This window comes from Teleopsis dalmanni, chromosome X, assembly GCF_002237135.1.
Source record: "Teleopsis dalmanni isolate 2A chromosome X, ASM223713v2, whole genome shotgun sequence".
Classification (NCBI taxonomy): domain Eukaryota; kingdom Metazoa; phylum Arthropoda; class Insecta; order Diptera; family Diopsidae; genus Teleopsis; species Teleopsis dalmanni.
In genome coordinates, this window is record NC_051848.1 from 58157382 (window position 1) to 58174947 (window position 17566).

General features: G+C 32.1%; 1 protein-coding gene across 1 annotated transcript; it reads right to left on the reverse strand.

Annotated features, from left to right (window-relative positions):
• Positions 1 to 15203: 15203 nt before the first annotated feature.
• On the reverse strand, positions 15204 to 17328 carry LOC119688463 (ferritin subunit-like). The gene is made up of 2 exons (XM_038103139.1): positions 16674 to 17328; positions 15204 to 15238 (listed from the first exon to the last, which is right to left on the reverse strand). Exons 1-2 carry the CDS (start codon positions 17326 to 17328, stop codon positions 15204 to 15206), a joined length of 690 nt encoding a protein of 229 aa, XP_037959067.1.
• Between the last annotated feature and the right edge of the window lie 238 nt (positions 17329 to 17566).

Genomic DNA, 17566 nt, shown 5'->3' on the forward strand with positions numbered 1-17566 from the left:
GTTAGGTTTTCGGTTGTCTGGCAGAGTGTATGTTAGTACAAATCGCCGAGAGACCTACTAAATCTTCACTTAAAATTTAATATTTTGTGATTGTGATAAGCATCCTCGGATATGAGTTTCGCACGTATATAGCAGTATTTTTTTTTTTTTGATTTTTTTATATATTATTATTATTTTATATTATTATATATTAAAACTGGCAAAAAACACTGTTAAACTTTTCTTAACAGGAAGATCCATGGCAGATAAAAGTTGGGTTTTTACAGCAAAACTACTATAATGAATTAATACAGTAGTATTTGTCTAATGTAGCTGCTAACTAAATAAGTTTCAAACCAATGTAATATAAATAATTTTACATACATTGTGACCGAAAAGTTTCCGAAAATTTTAAATAAAACGCAAAATTCTTAATCCTCATCAATATTTATTTTATCTCCTTCAAAATATGCTCCATTAGAAGCGATACACAAATGCCAACGTTTCTTCCAATCATCAAAACATTTTTTATAGGCGCTTTCCGGTATGGCTTTGAGTTTCCTCTGCGAATTCTGTTTTACGTCTTCTATGGATTCAAAACGCGTTCCTCTGAGTGGTAATTTGAGTTTGGGAAACAGGAAAAAGTCACACGGTGCAAGATCAGGTGAATACGGGGGCTGTTCGATGGTATTTATTGAATGTTTGGCCTTAAAATCGTTGATAATGTTGGCTCGGTGCGAGGGAGCATTATCGTCATGAAAAATCCATGAATTATCCTTCCACAATTGAGGCCGTTTACGGCGGATATTTTCACGCAAACGTCTTAAAACAGTCAAATAATAGGCTTTATTGACTGTTTGTCCTTCAGGGACGAATTCATGATGCACCACACCACGAATATCGAAGAAAACAATCAGCATTGCCTTGATTTTCGAGCGACTTTGGCGTGGTTTTTTCGGTTTCGGCTCGTCTTTTCCTCTCCATTCCGATGATTGTTGGCTTGTTTGCATGTCGTACTCGTAGACCCATGTCTCGTCACCCGTTATGATGCGTTCCATGAAAGTTGGATCGGAATTGGCACGATCAAGCATGTCTAACGAGACCTGTCCACGATGGTGTTTTTGGAACAAATTGAGGTGAATCGGAAAAAGCCGAGCGTTGACACGTCGCATACACAAATTGTCCACCAAAATCAAACGAGCCATCTCACGACCGATGCCTAGCTCTCGTGCTATCTCTCTAACACTCACATGAGGATTTTTGAACACGATTTCCTTTGCCTTTTCAATGTTTTCGTCGGTGGTAGAGGTCGAAGGTCGTCCAGAACGCGGCATGTCTTCGACGGTCGTACGACAGTCCTGAAAGGCTTTGTACCACTCATAAACTTGAGTTTTCGATAAAACTGATTCCCCATAAGCCTTTTGTAGCATTCGCAACGATTCTGCACACGAAAATTCGTTCGAAACACAAAATTTGATGCAAACTCTTTGATCAATATTTTTTTCCATTGTTTTTTTTCGCAACGACTAACTGAGGTGAACTGGTTTAACAACAGCTGCCGTAAACAACGTCTGACAGATCGCGGCTCATTTTTGGCATAAGGGTAATAAGGACAGTGCTTGTCAAACTACATAAACTTAAAATATCGAAAAATATACAGCGCGCGAATTTTAAATGAGAATTTCCGAAAACTTTTCGGTCACAATGTATATATTGTGATAATAAATTGGCTCTCCATATATGTTTTAAGGACGTATACTCAACCGCAGATTGAGGGTGATATTGACATATGTCTTCAGTTATGAAAATCAGGTTATAAAAGTTATCAATATTTTTTTGGTTTGAGTTTTGGAAAACTTTGAACATTGGAAAAGTGTTTGCTTTAATCACTAGAGCTTTCATCTCTTCAATGTTAATACGTAATCAATCTAAATCGGAATCTTTATAATGTTGCTTCATTCATGTCAATTCGTGTATACTTTATCCAATTTATAAACTTCTCAGGTTGTTTCTCATCTACATAAATGGAAGGAAACCAATGTGCCTTTACTGCTTCTACCTTTAAGGTGGTTCTTCAGATCTATCGTATTAACCGTGATTCATTCGTGATACCACAACGGGCCATTATTTGTGCCTAAGAAAGTTTCTGTGCACAAGGCTGCTACTTCTAAACCTAACCTAGTCTTGTTAATTCATCAAAAGATTCTGCGGTTTTTCACTGCTGAGACCTATTGTTAGTGTGAAGAAGAGAAGGTGAGCATCGCTGTGTATAAAACTTTTCTCTTTGATCCTTGATATAGTGTTTTAAATAAATTAGTTTTTTTTCTTGGAGACAACCATGTTTTCTAATGCCCTCCAGTTTGCATTACTCATAACTATGTGGAAAACTTTTTTACAGTCCATAAGAACAAAATGCAATTGTGTCGTAATGTCGTAAAGTGCTCGTATGATCTATGTGCAATCGATTTGCTAGAAATTCTACTATATATTTGATTTTGCTAAAGATTTTTTTGGCTGTTGACATTACTGTAGATCTACTCCTACTACTATAACGCTTTAGGTCACCGTTCTTAGGAACTTTAACTATATGTTTTTTTATCAAATTTAAATAAAATTTAAATATATCTTGTGCCATATTGCACAGTCAATTTCAGTTAAAAAGGCTATCGTTGGCTATGTGACCCTAAAATTTGATGACAATATAATTTAAAACAAAATATCTAATGAAAGTGCGAAAACGGTACGGAAGCGGAAAGTGTGTTAATTTCCGCTGTGAACGGAAGCAGCTAATAATTTGATTAGTGCCTAAAATAAATGAAAATCAGAAAAGGGTCGAAAGGTGTAAAAAATGAATTATGAATCAAAGGGAGACCAAATTAAAAATAAATGGTGAAAATAATTTAGAATAATGAGCAAAATATTAAATAAAAAGAAAAAAAAATTGAAAAGTTTTGTCAGGAGTTGTAGGAGTAAAACAAGGATCAACATTTTATTTTTAAAAAAAAAAGCTAAAATTTTATTTGACTTTTTTGATAAAGCGATTATTTTTTGTCAATGGCATGAAAATTGAAATAATATATATATTTTTATGAATTTAATTGTTTTTGTGTTTTTGATAAGTTAATTTACATTTAAATTACTTGAGTTTTATCAACATTAAAAGTCAAACAGGAAACGAAATTCCATTACTTTTTTTTTACATATTCACTTATAGGTACGTGAATTGGTACTTATATATTTTTAAAAATTTTTGCAATAAGTTTATTTTATTTCCTTTTTATGTAAATTTTACAAGTTTATGTATGAATCAGTCAATAAAAACTGCAGATATATGAATATATCGAAACAAAAAAGTGTCGAAAACTTATCATAAAAAAATTATTAAAACTAATTATTTGTATAACTTTACCTTTTGCTCAAAAAGTACTCGGATTTTGTAAGTAAAATACACAAATTTAAATTTTATTCCAAATTTGTTTTATCTCCTTCAAAATATGCTCCTTCTGAAGCGATACACATATACCAACGCCTAACTTTTCGTAGGCCCGTGAAGGTATGGCTTTTAGTACCTTCAGCAAATTCTCTTTTACCGATTCAATCGACTCAAAACGCTTACCACGAAGGGGCAATTTGAGTTTCGGGAACAGCAAAAAGTCGCACGGATCCAGATCTGGCGAATATGGTGCCTGAGCGATGACAGTGGTGCCGTGTTTGGGTGTTTTCTCAAAAAATCGCGTACAACAAGAATATTCCATAGTAAAAATCGTTAAATGCAATTGAGGTAGTCTCACATTAACAGCTGCTGTAAACAAACTAATTGACAGATGGCGCTCAAATTTGTACCATATGTCAAGAAAGGGTGTACCATATAACAAAAAAAAATTTTTGAAAAAGATCTATTACTTAAGGAGTAGTTAACAAATAACAAAATCCGGATACTTTTTGAGCAGGTATATGTATATGTATATGTATATGTAATAAAAGTTAAAAAGAGATTGCAGAAGTGCATCCAAAAGTTTTATTTCACCGCTACCTGCTATTGAGTTTATCTGGGGTTATCTTGTCAAAACTTCTCGACCATGTTATTTACAGAAATTGAAAATTATCAGTTAAAGCTAGCATTTGTTAGCGTAGTTCTGTCGCATGAGTTCTGGGGACTGACATATTTGTGTGTATATAACAGAGATTCCTGTTTTCCTTAGTCATCGCTAAACCCGCATTATATTATTATAAAATATTAATATTTTTATTATAAAAATGCAGTACGACTCTGCAGTTCTATGGCAATATCTTGTGTTTTTTAATCTATGTGTAGATTGGCAACTTCTTTGCAGAGTCTATAGATGGAATGAAATGTATTACCTATGCTACACAGATTTTCTCTGAGGAGCCAGTCAATAGTTCTACTAACACTCTTAATCTGTTCTATTTATGTCTTTACAATCTATATGAAGGTTTGCTACTTCTTTGCAGAACTTCCACTTAAGAGTGAATGCATGACTTAAGTTCACCAGATTTCCATTAAGCGCACAGTGAGTACAATGATGATGTTAACATTCTTAAACTATTTCATTCAAGCTTTTTACAATCCTTGTGTTAATTAATATTTCGTCGCAGACTTCGAACAAAGGACTTGGTGCAAATATTTGTACTACTTAGATATTACACCTATTAAAATTTATACGCCATTTGTCATTTCATATTAACATTTTTTTCACAAGCCATTTGGAGTTTGTGTCGTGTCGATAATTTTGTCACAATGAAATAAACCTAATATCTCACAGTGATAAAGTTGTCTGTTTTAGAAGGTTTATCAGCAACAAAAATTCATACAGAAATGATAAATGTGTGTTGCAGTAATCTGTTGTATCATTTCTAAATGTGCTTTAATGGGTTAGAGTGAATGTACAAGCATTGAAGATGAACCACGCAGTTGACGTCCAAAAAATGCAACAATGTCAGAAATCATTGAGAAAATCTACAATAAAATAATAGGCTACAGATTCTTTTATTATTAAAGGATCGTTGAATTAAATGTGTTGAATTTGCGAGAGACTATTTTGAATAAAAATACTAATTGCTTCTTAATTGAAGAAAGCCATTAATAGCAAGTAAGTAATTAATTTAGGAAAGGACCAAATGGAAGTATAGGTCAATTTGTCTTGTACTTGTAAATCGTCGTAATCAAACACAGAAGATCGGATACAGTGAGATAGAGTAACAACATCCTTGGCTAAAATGAAGAATGACAATTGTCAATATTTGCTCCCTCTTCTGTCGTATAAGAGACCTTAATAATGGGTATAACTTTTTTTGGGGGATTTTGAGTTGAGAACAGTCTATAACCGGAACACTAAATCAGCAATTGTTTGAGAACCCATAGACAAAGAAAGAAATTTTTCCTTTTTGCTTTCAAAACTTTTCAACCAAACTGGATATAAACTTGTTTAAGGATTTTTTCATATTATTTGATTGTATTTTGATTGTATTTTGATTGTTTTTATTAAGAAAACAATTTTAATTTTTTGTCAAATATATTTTTACAAAAAATAAGAATAGCATTGTGGTTATTTAAAATCAATAGTGCAAAAACTCTTTCCGAATTTTTTTGTTTTTTTTTTTTGGGAAATTTATTAATTTTTATAGAGTAGCTGATATACATATTGTATATCCGTTGTAGGAATACAAATACTTTTGATTGTCTTTTGTTGTCGATAATATTTATAAATACAGTGCATTGTTTAATGGTTGTAAAGGATAACCAATAACAAAAACGCGGAACGCCTTTGCATCTTTGCATACCAGCAGAGCTACGATTCATACAGATCCATGCAAGTAGCGGTGCAGGACGCGTTTTATTTATTAAATTGTGCCAATATATGTAGACTTAAATTAAAAAAAAAAAAAGTGAACAAAAATTAATAAATAATTCAAAAAGCAGAAAAAGGTATTCTGTGTCAAACAAAACACAAAAAAAGTACAAACAAACAAAAAAAACGAAAAATAAAATATAATAGCACAGGACATAAAAAACATCCTGTCAATGATATGTAAAGTACACCAAATTGTATGCAACAATTTCGATTTTATATCGTAATTTTTTTATTTCGACATTTCGGTGCAGTGTTGTTGTATTTGGGAATGAATGAAAGAAATTCTGCTACAAAACCAATTAATAAAACCGAATTTCACGTTTTACTCTTGCGATTCTTCTGCATACAACGATACTCGTACGGGAGTGTGTCAGTATACGAGAGCAGATATTGTATCTAGATACGTACGGGAATGTGTACTTTTACACTTTTATCCTTACGAATCGTTTCGCAAATTTGTAATTTAAATGCAAATTTTACGGTTTGTAAGGCATAAAAATAACTGCGTGTAAATTTTAATCATTTAAAATGTAAAAATGTCACTTTGGAAAGCTGGCGTACCGGATTATTGTTGCATGATCACAGCTATACTCTTATGCTTGATGATGACAATGACTACGACTGTGACTGTGAATGTGACTGTGACTGTCACTGCTGTGCGGGAAATGAAACAAAACTTCAATGAACAGAAAACTATCAGAATACCAAAGCGGATAAGCATAAAAAATGATATTAATAATAATAGCAGTTCGATTGATTTTAATATCACATAATATATCGACCTACTGACCGTATATCGAAAAATTTCAAGTTCAGTAAATTGAAAATACGAGAACTAACATTAAAATGTCATGAGATTAAATTAACATACGGAAATGGTAGTACCTTATTAACATGTCATTTATACTGTCAATTTATAAGAAATTTATATAAGCCCTGGCCCAGGTTATCACATGTCATCGTAATAAACGATGACATTAATCGTTTGGAATTAATTCCAAGACCAATTATGATGGGCATTTCGCAATACTCGAAATAGCTATATGGTCAGCCAAAAATTCAATTAATTAAAATAATATAAAAACTATATAAAAAACTACAAAAACTATAAACTATATAAAAATAATTATTGTTGAGGCTAGTTGAGTTGAGTCAGTGCACCTGAGCACTTTTACTCTCTATTAACTGCGAACTTTCTTCAAAACCCCTCTTTGCGCCTTGACTGGATTATTGTTTATCACTTCATTTGACTAAGCAATAATTGACCTCAGATCTCCATACCTCCCCGAGGAGCCTGTAACCATTCTAAGATTTGATAACGCGGTGTTAGTAAGTCTGTCAGATTTTGCAAATAGTTTCAGGGTTCTATCCTTTATGTATTTTTTGATGGGATCAATCTTGAGGTCCCTGAGGATGTCATTTGTCCTAATGTACCAAGTAACTTTGAAAAGTCTTCTCAGAGCCTGGCTTTGTGCAATTTCTAACTGGTGAATAGTAGTGTTTGAAACTTTGCTAAACGCTACACAACCATATAGAAGTGACGGACAAATTATTTGGTTATATATCAGTTTCCTGTTCTTAGCATTGTGGTTTTCATTTCTAAATAGCGGTTGGAGGTAATGAAGAAGTTTGGCGCAGCTAATTCTTTTCAGTTGAATATATTTAAGCCATGTGAATCGTTTGTCCAATGTGATGCCGTAATTATATTTTTCTAAGAGTTTTTTCAAGTTGCTACCGATTCAAAATTTTACTGGAGATATTTATTTGTTTATCCGCGGAAGAAAGCTTTACGTTTGAAAAAGTTTAAATTTGCTGGAGTTTAAATTATTTACATTTTCAAAACCAAATCAATATGTCGGGTTTATGAAAAAACCCACCGTATTCATATCTCATCATACGTATTGTGCAAAACCAGCGTAAACACCAAAAATTACGTCAGCCTAGAGATTCTACGAAGAATCACACTTGACAAAAGATGTTACTTCGGATGTTAAATAACCAATTCAGAAATAAAGTTCTGTTTCGACAAGCAAAAATTACGCTCCACAGATCTCTTATCATGTCCTGCTGTGTGGTGTAAAAGCTTGAGCAATTACTAACAGTGATGTGAAGGCATTGGGGGCATTCGAGAGAAAAATTCTTCAGAAGATCTATGGTCATTTACGCATTGGCGACGAGCATCGAATTAGATAGAACGATGAGTTGTATCAGGTATACCCCGACATTGAAAGAGTTAAGCGCATAAAAATTTCAACGGCTTCGCTGGCGTGGTCATATCGTGCGAATAGAAGAAAATGCTCCGACTAGAAAGATACTTGCTTGGATACCCGCAGTTGGAAACCGTGGTAGAGATCGTCCGCATCTTTGTGGACGCTCGGTACTAATAACTGCCGACAGGAAGCAACTAATCGCGCTGGTTGGTGGAAGCTACTCGAGGCCAACTAATTAAGTAAGTAAGTAATAAGAATAGTCAATGAAGAAATTTTGTCGTACGTTAAACTGGGTATTCATCAAGCTAGATGTCAATTGTATCTTAATTACAATACTAATGCATATGAAACAGAAGAACAGAATTCTTTAATGTTCTGAACCGAAAAACATGGTCCACTAATTGCGCCAGTTCTACCATAAAATTCACACTAGAATGAGCTAAGGATAATTTATAGGAAGTGTGAGTCCTGTAAGCTGAATAATCTTTTAAATATTCTTCTAAATTCACAAGAAAAAAAGAAGGTAAGATATTTTTTGACTGCAACGTTCACTACTTTTGAGTGAAAATTCCCTTTTTTTCTTATTATTTTTAAGTAAGTAAAATCAGAAAAGTAAAATTGATTTATTAACCATTTTCATTTGCTGTGTTGACCACCTTTTGAAATATTTATGGGAAGCTCATTGAAAATTTATGAGTGTAGCACTCGCACTGCAGCAGAGCTACGTTTTCATTAAAATTGATTTACTTATTCTGAGTGGTTTTCATTTTATCTTTTTTATACGTACGAGTAACATAAAGTAAACCTTTGCTTTTTTAACCTTTTGACTCTTTTATTTTCTACTTTTTTAAATTTTTATTTTTTATTATTATATTTACTTTTTTCTAAAGAATTTCTTATTTTTCTTATTACTGCTGAAATGAATTTTTGATAAATATTATTTTTCGTATGTGCTTCATATGTGCGGCGATGAAGATAATACGAGTTCGTAGTAGATTCTCCATTTAAAATTTAAAAATTTAAACATTTGTGCTGGTGTATCTCATCGACCTCTTACTACAATAAAGGAAATATACATACATATTTAAAATTACTTTTCAATTATTTGATGTTTCTTTGGCAATACTCGTACTCGCATTTGACTTACAAATGTAAATTAAAGAATTATGGCAAATTTTAAAATACTTCCGTACAAGCTGGCATTATATGAAAGGATACGATATGAATTATATTCTAATAATTGAAATGACTTGGAAGGAGCTTACAAAGAACTTGAAAAAGGATGCTCGTTTCTTACACTTGATTGGAAGAATATAACTACACAATGTAAAGAATATGGCAAGTAGCTGATTCAAATATGATTACTTAAAAGTATAATAACTCAAAACTAATGGGTATATTAAAAAATTCTACCTAACTTTTTCTTAGAAAATTTGGAAAAGAAATTAAGAAACTATGCTTGAGCTCTTTCTTCAGCTGATATGGAGCAGCAAAAATGACTAAACTATTTATTATTTAAAATTTATTATTAATACTACACTGCACGATATGAGGACTATAAGGACTATTATGGTATTCAGGTGAAGCTATTTAAAAAAAAAAACTGCATAATATAAGCATATTGATAAACTTTACAATATCTCTTGATCCGGTTTACCAGACTTTATTCAAATGAAAACCCATTTTATTAGTAGTGTTCACTCTTTGTGAGTGTGGCTCCTTGAAGTAGTATAAGAAAGGAAAGCATGTAGAAGTTACTCTCATATCAACAGATTAACAGCATTAATAGCTTTTACATGTCACTATAGGTAATACGGACATCAACAGGCTACATAATACCTAATTGGGGAAATGATGAAGGCGGGGAATGTGCGTTATACTATTTTTTTTTTTTCTTCTGATATATGGGAGTAATTACACAATAATGAACTATTTTAAATTAATTAACAGGTATGGTTAAACGTACTTTTTCACTAAATCTCCTATCAATAAATCTTTCTGTCATATATATCGGAAAATTTTACTCACTTCAAATGCAACTACCTTTTGTCTCCACTATAATTATTCATTTCTATAATTATATAGTAATATAATTAACTATATTTATATAATATTATTTATTTTATTGCGGTGAGTAGGTGGAATGTTTCATGCATCGTCAGAGAGGCTTCTTTCGGAGTGTTGTGCTCGACTTCCTAACATTAATATGTAGTATTCGGACTAAAACACTTGCACTTCGAAAAATAATAATAATAATAATTGCTTTTATTATAACAATAATAACAATATTAATTTAATTTATTTATTTTTTTAATAATAATAATTATATTACTACAATTATCACTGTACAGCCATTGTACTTCTCGAGCATTGATTAAAACAATCGACATGTGCATCTTTTTTAGATTTCTCACGATTAAATAATCATGCAATATTTTATATACGAGTATGTTTGTGGAACTAATGCCTAGGGTTCCACCTCAACCTCAATCTCACAGTATCATCACAGTCGCATGACGATCTTGCATTACACATATCAGGATTTGTACAGCATCAATGTTTCCTGGCATAAAAATTGAACAACCGATTGGACGAGCTTTACGAATTGCGTCAGTGTTCATTGTACCATCATTGTACCAGTGGCAGTGTTTCACAGTGGTTGAAAAAAGATGGAGCTTACTTCACATCGGCAAATATGGAATAAAGTTGATCTATTGTTCGATGCATTCTTGTCTGGATAATTCGCATCGAAAGTCATAATACATCATCGCACGAAAATTTTCTCACATTAATTTCACTTTTTCGCGAACACTCAATTTACAGATCACTGTAAATAACAGAAATAACGCTCTTTTGACAAAATGTTCAAGCCAGGTTATGTTTAATAATGTTAAACTTCAGATAATACTTGACAACAATCAGTGGTGCCAAGGCTCAAAATATAAATAGTGACCTTCGTATTAAATGTATTTGACAATAAAATATTGGCAATATATATATATATATATATATGTGTGTGTATTATATATACCTTCTGCTCAAAAAGTACTCGGATTTTGTAAATAAAATACAAAAAATTTAAATTTTATTCCAAATTTGTTTTATCTCCTTCAAAATATGCTCCTTCTGAAGCGATACACATATACCAACGCCTAACTTTTCGTAGGCCCGTGAAGGTATGGCTTTTAGTTCCTTCAGCGAATTCTCTCTTACCGATTCAATCGAATTAAAACGCTTACCATGAAGGGGCAATTTGAGTTTCGGGAATAGGAAAAAGTTAACAAACAACAAAATCCGGATACTTTTTGTGCAGAAGGTATCTATTTTTAAGTGTCAAATAGTTACATCTAGCAATGTTATAATTACATCTTTTTGAAATAACTTTGCTTAAATCGATTTTGTGCAAATGGAGTTAATGTCCCCATAAAAAATCTTTTCCAACATTTGTATACATACATTAAGACTGAAAAGTTTTCGGAAATTCTCATTTAAAATTCGCGCGCTGTATATTTTTCGATATTTTAAGTTTATGTAGTTTGGCAGCACTGTCCTTAATTACTATGCCAAAAATGAGCTCGATCTGTCAGACAGTTCGTTTACGGCAGCTGTTGAAACCAGTTCACCTCAGTAGTGCGTTGCGAAATGTCTTCGACGGTCGTACGACCGTCCTGGAAGGCTTTGTACCACTCATAAACTTGAGTTTTCGATAAAACTGATTCCCCATAAGCCTTTTGTAGCATTCGCAACGATTCTGCACACGAAATTTCGTTCGAAACACAAAATTTGATGCAAACTCTTTGTTCAATATTTTTTTCCATTGTTTTTTTCGCAACGCCCTACTGAGGTGAACTGGTTTCAACAGCTGCCGTAAACGAACTGTCTGACAGATCGCGCTCATTTTTGGCATAGTAATTAAGGACAGTGCTGCCAAACTACATAAACTTAAAATATCGAAAAATATACAGCGCGCGAATTTTAAATGAGAATTTCCGAAAACTTTTCGGTCTTAATGTATATCTTATACATTTAATATAGAAGAAATAAGTAAATAAATGACTTCATAATGTTATAAGTTTCTCTTATACGATTTATTACTTTCTAAGGGAATTGAATTTCAACGCTTTCATTAAAGCCATAAGTTAAATGAATAATAATAAATTAAGTTCAAGTACATGCATAAATATCAGTTATTTGTTACTATTAATGTAGTGCACTTACCGTCTTGCGAGGCGATTTCAATTCTATAGCTTTTCAATTTGAATTGAAGTTTGATATAAATTATTTTTGGTCAAAAACCGAGAAAAGACGTCAGATATCTGTGAACTAAGCATTGTTCATAAGCACGCTCGAAACCCTCTAAAATTGAAAGTTACCCTTGCGTGTTACGGACAAACACACAAGATAAATTCCATATTCGCATATTTGTTCAAATTCGTTGATAACTTAATTTATGACTTTTCCTATTTAACCTCGCCACAACCCTCGCACATCCACATCCACTTCCACCCTTCACTATTATTCCCGCTCAATAGAAAATTCTTATATGTTTACTTTCTTCTCCTTATATAAGTTTTATAATCTTTTTATATCTTTCATGACATGTCACGCTTCATTGAACAATTTTCCGCAACCGCATCAACAGAATAGCCAGCGAAAGCAAAAAAAAGATTAAAAAAACCGTACTGTAATCGCATATCCGAAGAGTAAATCAGATAGAATTATAGCCAAGATACAAGTACACACAATCCCACTCAGCATGCGGTCATTTCAGCTAATTGATATGTTCTCTGTTATACATCAATTGCTGTTAGCAATTGCTCGAATAGAACAAAATAAATAGTGGAGCACAGCAAGGGGGGAAAATAGAAAAGTGAAGAGAAGTATAAGGAAAAGCAGCAATAGAAGTTCAACATTAAGGAAATTTTTATTATAAACTGAAGTAGTCGTCGATTTCGTAGGGGTGTTTAGGGTGGTAGAGCAAGCTGATGTATAAGGTTCGTATGCTTGCCGGCTTGCCGGCTTGTCCGTTGGCTTTATGGTGAAACTACATTGTCATTACAAGTTGGGGTTGCAGGAGAGTCTCGTATATGTGCTTTATTTGTCAATCATTAATTTATGGCTTTAATATGTAATTTTGTAATAAGACAACTATATTGTAACTTGATAAAATGGAACGACTGTTTTTGTTTACAACTATAGTTTTGTTATCTTTTAAGTTGGTTTATGGGTAGTTACACACATCCTCTCAGTTCACAACTTCATTTCATTTATTAAAAACAAATTCCAGTAAAGTTTTCAATGCACATTTAAATATTTCATCTTATATTAGTATACTAGAATTTTTTAAAATAGATTAATACGGTAAGGATAAGTCAAGGGTTGCCATTTTTATTAACAATCAAACGGCAATTGTTGCTTTTTAATGTTTCATCATGAAATTAATTAAAGTGAAAGAAAGTAGAGTGAAAATCGATAAGTTAGCACCACCGTTATCGATGACAAAGACGGGTGGTATATGCTAACATATTCCATAAGATAACGACGCCATAATTAATACTAAACTAGTGGTTTTAGAAAGAAAAATATACGCAAAATATCTGTCTGTGAAGTATAGAAAGACATTTCTAATAGAGCCTACAGACAAATGTGGGTACCACTAACTATCATATCCGTGAGCACTACTTCTGATACCTATGAAAGAATTTCTTTGACTTAAATTAACACAATTATTTTTGATATTGCTGATGGGGAATCTGAATCAGTATTTGGGTGAAATGTTGAATATAAAAGTGGAGAATTTATTTTAATGTTTTTTTAGCTGAATACTCAATCACTCAATTTTATTTTTAAGATTTTGGGTGGAGAAATGATGCTTTATTTTCGGACTCAATGGTATAGTTTAGCAAAACTTTATAGGATGTTAACTAATACCTTTTATAACTACAGCTTTAAAACTTCAACTGGTACTAAATTTGGGTGGTACTTGTATGACGAAAATAAGTAATATTCCTACACTGTTGATCTCAAAGGTTAGGAATTCACCTCTCTCGACATAATTGTGTGAGGGCATTACAATGGGCAATATATGCCTCCGAGTGGAAGCGCGTTCTGAACCTAACCTAACCTGCATTGTTACTCTGTAATGATGATAATCTTTTCAGAAGAAACTTATACTCAAGGAGACTTACTGGGTTATTGAGAATAAATATTAAAGAAGGTGTACAGGTATTTGCAGTGATGAACTTAAAACTATTGCTAACGTCTCAAGTTCTTCAAAAGGTAATTAATAAATGGAAGATGAAGTTAAACAGCGTTACAAGAGTTCCTGGCCATTGTGGTGTAGTAAATAATGATTTCATTGTTAATTTACACTATAAACGCTCTGTAAGGACACCTTTAAGCACCGCACCAATTCTCAAAATAAGTATTGCACATTTTATTTACTCGATGATATAGAGCCCTAAACTCTATCGCAAAGAAAAGTAGTGCATAAAGGATACTTGTACAAAATGATAATCATTGGAAAGGTATCTGACTAAAAAGTGAAGAAATTTTTAATTCAGTTAGAGAGAAAGGCCCTAAAAGTATTGATCAGCATCTTAAATGCTATTATAGGTATCAACACAAATCTAACATCTCAATCATGACTCTAGGATTGTTGACGATACATAACACTTTGTTAATTTTAGTTCAATATTTTCAAGAACTAGATTGAGGTATTTGTGTTATGATATATTGCAGATAAATAATGTTTATGCTTCTCTAAGCCTGATAAAACTGTTGGTCTATTGGTGTTTGCTTAAACATTAGTTGTCTAATATCAATATATTTAACATATTTCTGATCCATCATCGGTGTCTGCTTAAGACGACATCATCTGTTTGTATTTATGTATATGTAATTCTAATATAGATAAAACTGCTGGTCCTCAGTGTCTGTCTATGTGGGTCCATCTTTCAAGGATTTAAGTATGGGTATTACATATACTTAATTCATATATATCATATAAAATATGATAAAATACACATATATAAATATATATAAAAAAAGGATTAACATATGAAATGCCAAGTGGGTCCGTTATTCTCACACTTATCATAAGTATATGTAATACTGAGATATGTAAATATAAAACATTTCATTAATCATTGAATGTAGTATCCATCATGTTTATAGCTATTTTGTATAAATTTTTTTCATTAATTTTAACTCATTAACTTGTCCACAAAATTGAAATTTATTTCATCTAAAGCGAGAACCAGATATTGCTATAAGTTAAACTTATTGATGTTTACTCTAATAAAAAGGATTTAATACCCATATTTATCATACTTTGCTGGTTAAAGCAATAAAAAAATAGCTATTATTCATGGAAATTTTCTATAAATCCTCAAAATGTTAACATATTCACTATAAAAAAATGCATATTCTGCTATATGCAAAATATATGAAGTTTATATAAATATATCTATATGCGGATGTATGTCTGAGCAACGGGAAAAATTAAAACTTGCATATTAATATTTCTATGTTAGCAAATATTGGCTTTTTTCTTTGGCATGCATGGATCCGAAACTTACTCAAAAATTTCTCTTCCAAATATTTTTTAGGTTTTTTTTAAGTTTCTAAGTTGCTTCTGAACATATTTCTTTTAAGCTTTGCGTTGGAAAAAACTTTTATTAAACTCTTCTTCGCTGCTTTTAAATCACTTTTTGCAATAAACTTAAAATATGTATATTTTTTAATATTTATTTTAATAAAATTATTTTAAGTTCAAGTTCTTGCAAAGCATCTCTGCGGAACTTTTCTTTACCTAATAATGGGTGAAAGTAAGTAAGACGAACGAGTAGGAATGTCTGATAGATACATTGTATCTGGTATGCTTGCGGTAAGCTACTTATGCATATTTCGTTGAAAGTAAGCAGTCGAGTAGATGTGAACGAGTATATGCACGGTAAAGTGCTTTTGCCAAAGAATTCACAAAAAAATTTTGTTTTTTTCTTAAATATTTTGTTCCATATATTGCTTTGTGTGCAACTAAAACAAAGCTTGTCCTATCAGACTATATACTACATCGCTACATCACCGTAAATATAGTTAAAAAAAATCCAATATATTTTTACTTGTCTTATATATCTCATGTGCATATGTGTGTGTTTTTATTGTTAATAGTAGAAAATTTAATTCTGATTTTAGCTATAAGTCATGGAAGCATACGTATGTCGGCAGGAGCACTTTGTACAACAAGTTGCAACATGTAAAGTGCAGATATTTGCATAGAAATCTATATGAATTTCATTCAAAAACTGTAATCTGAACTAGAAAACAATGCAAGGAACATATCAAAAGAATTAAGTGCAATCAAAACTTATGTACGATATGCAATCATTCCGTTCAATAGTATCAATCTATTGATTATTAGATAGGAATCAAATAAAAATTAATTTTAACAAATTTATTCTTAAAATATTATTTTTTACTAACAACTTTAAACAACCAAACTTTTAATTTTTTCAACAATGAATGTCAATTAAATTGTAAATCATTTCTTGCAAGTTTGTTGGATAATTCTCCTCCGCTTTTTGTAAAAATTTGTCGTACACAAACTCACCCAACTCACGGCCCATCAATTCTTCCAATTTGCTTAACTTGCTGAACATACCCGCTAATTTACGCTGACCACGTAACTGACCACGTCCGTCCAGGTACAAACCAGTCAAGAAATCAACGAAGTGACGAAAATTGCAGGGTGCTATTCCACCGCAACACTCACAAGTTTGACATTTACATGCTGAAATGAGATTGCGAATTGCTTTTGCTATTTTCGCTTCCAAAGACACTGCGATCTGCATAGCGTCGGCTACATTATTCCACTTCCGAATTGCAATGCTAGGAGCTTTAACCACACCAGAAATGTTATTACGTTGACCGCTAAACGAGAGGTGATCCATTAGTTTAGCACCATGTTCGCATTCAAGTCTAGCCGCTTTGAAGAAAAAGCATCCAACACCTGGTCGGTCACCGTCATCTCCAGCAAAATGATTTGCTATATCCAAGTAGGTACAGCAAGCATCAAATTCCATCTGAATTTGCTTGACGGCCAAACCATTGCAAGCATACACGCACACACGATCAATCCAAGCATTAAATACTTCACAGCTTGGATTGGTTGGGTTGAAATGGCACCCTAACTTTTCATGAAAACCTTTTTCGGCTGCACACAAACCTACTAAAAGTAGGACTAATGCAAAATTTAGAATGTACATTGCGTCAATTTTTTTTTTTTTCTACTTGTCAAATTTTAAAACACAGTTTTCGATATTATTTAATTATGTAGATATGAATATGTATATTTACATATATTTAGATCAAAATCAATGTATGCTAAGTTTAAAAATATTAGTGTTGAGTAATTTAAAAATAACAAAAGAATAAGGTGTTATAACAGAAAACTAATTAAAGAGATTAAAACCATTTGTTCTTTATTAAGTATGTGAATTATAT

Bases quoted from the DNA above. Each gene is read 5' to 3' on its own strand.
- LOC119688463 (XM_038103139.1), bottom strand. From the start codon at position 17,328: ATGTACATTCTAAATTTTGCATTAGTCCTACTTTTAGTAGGTTTGTGT. The intron at 15,239-16,673 runs GTGAGTTTGTGT...TATACAAAATAG, and splicing joins ATTGATGGGCCGTGAGTTGG to CTATAAACATGATGGATACT.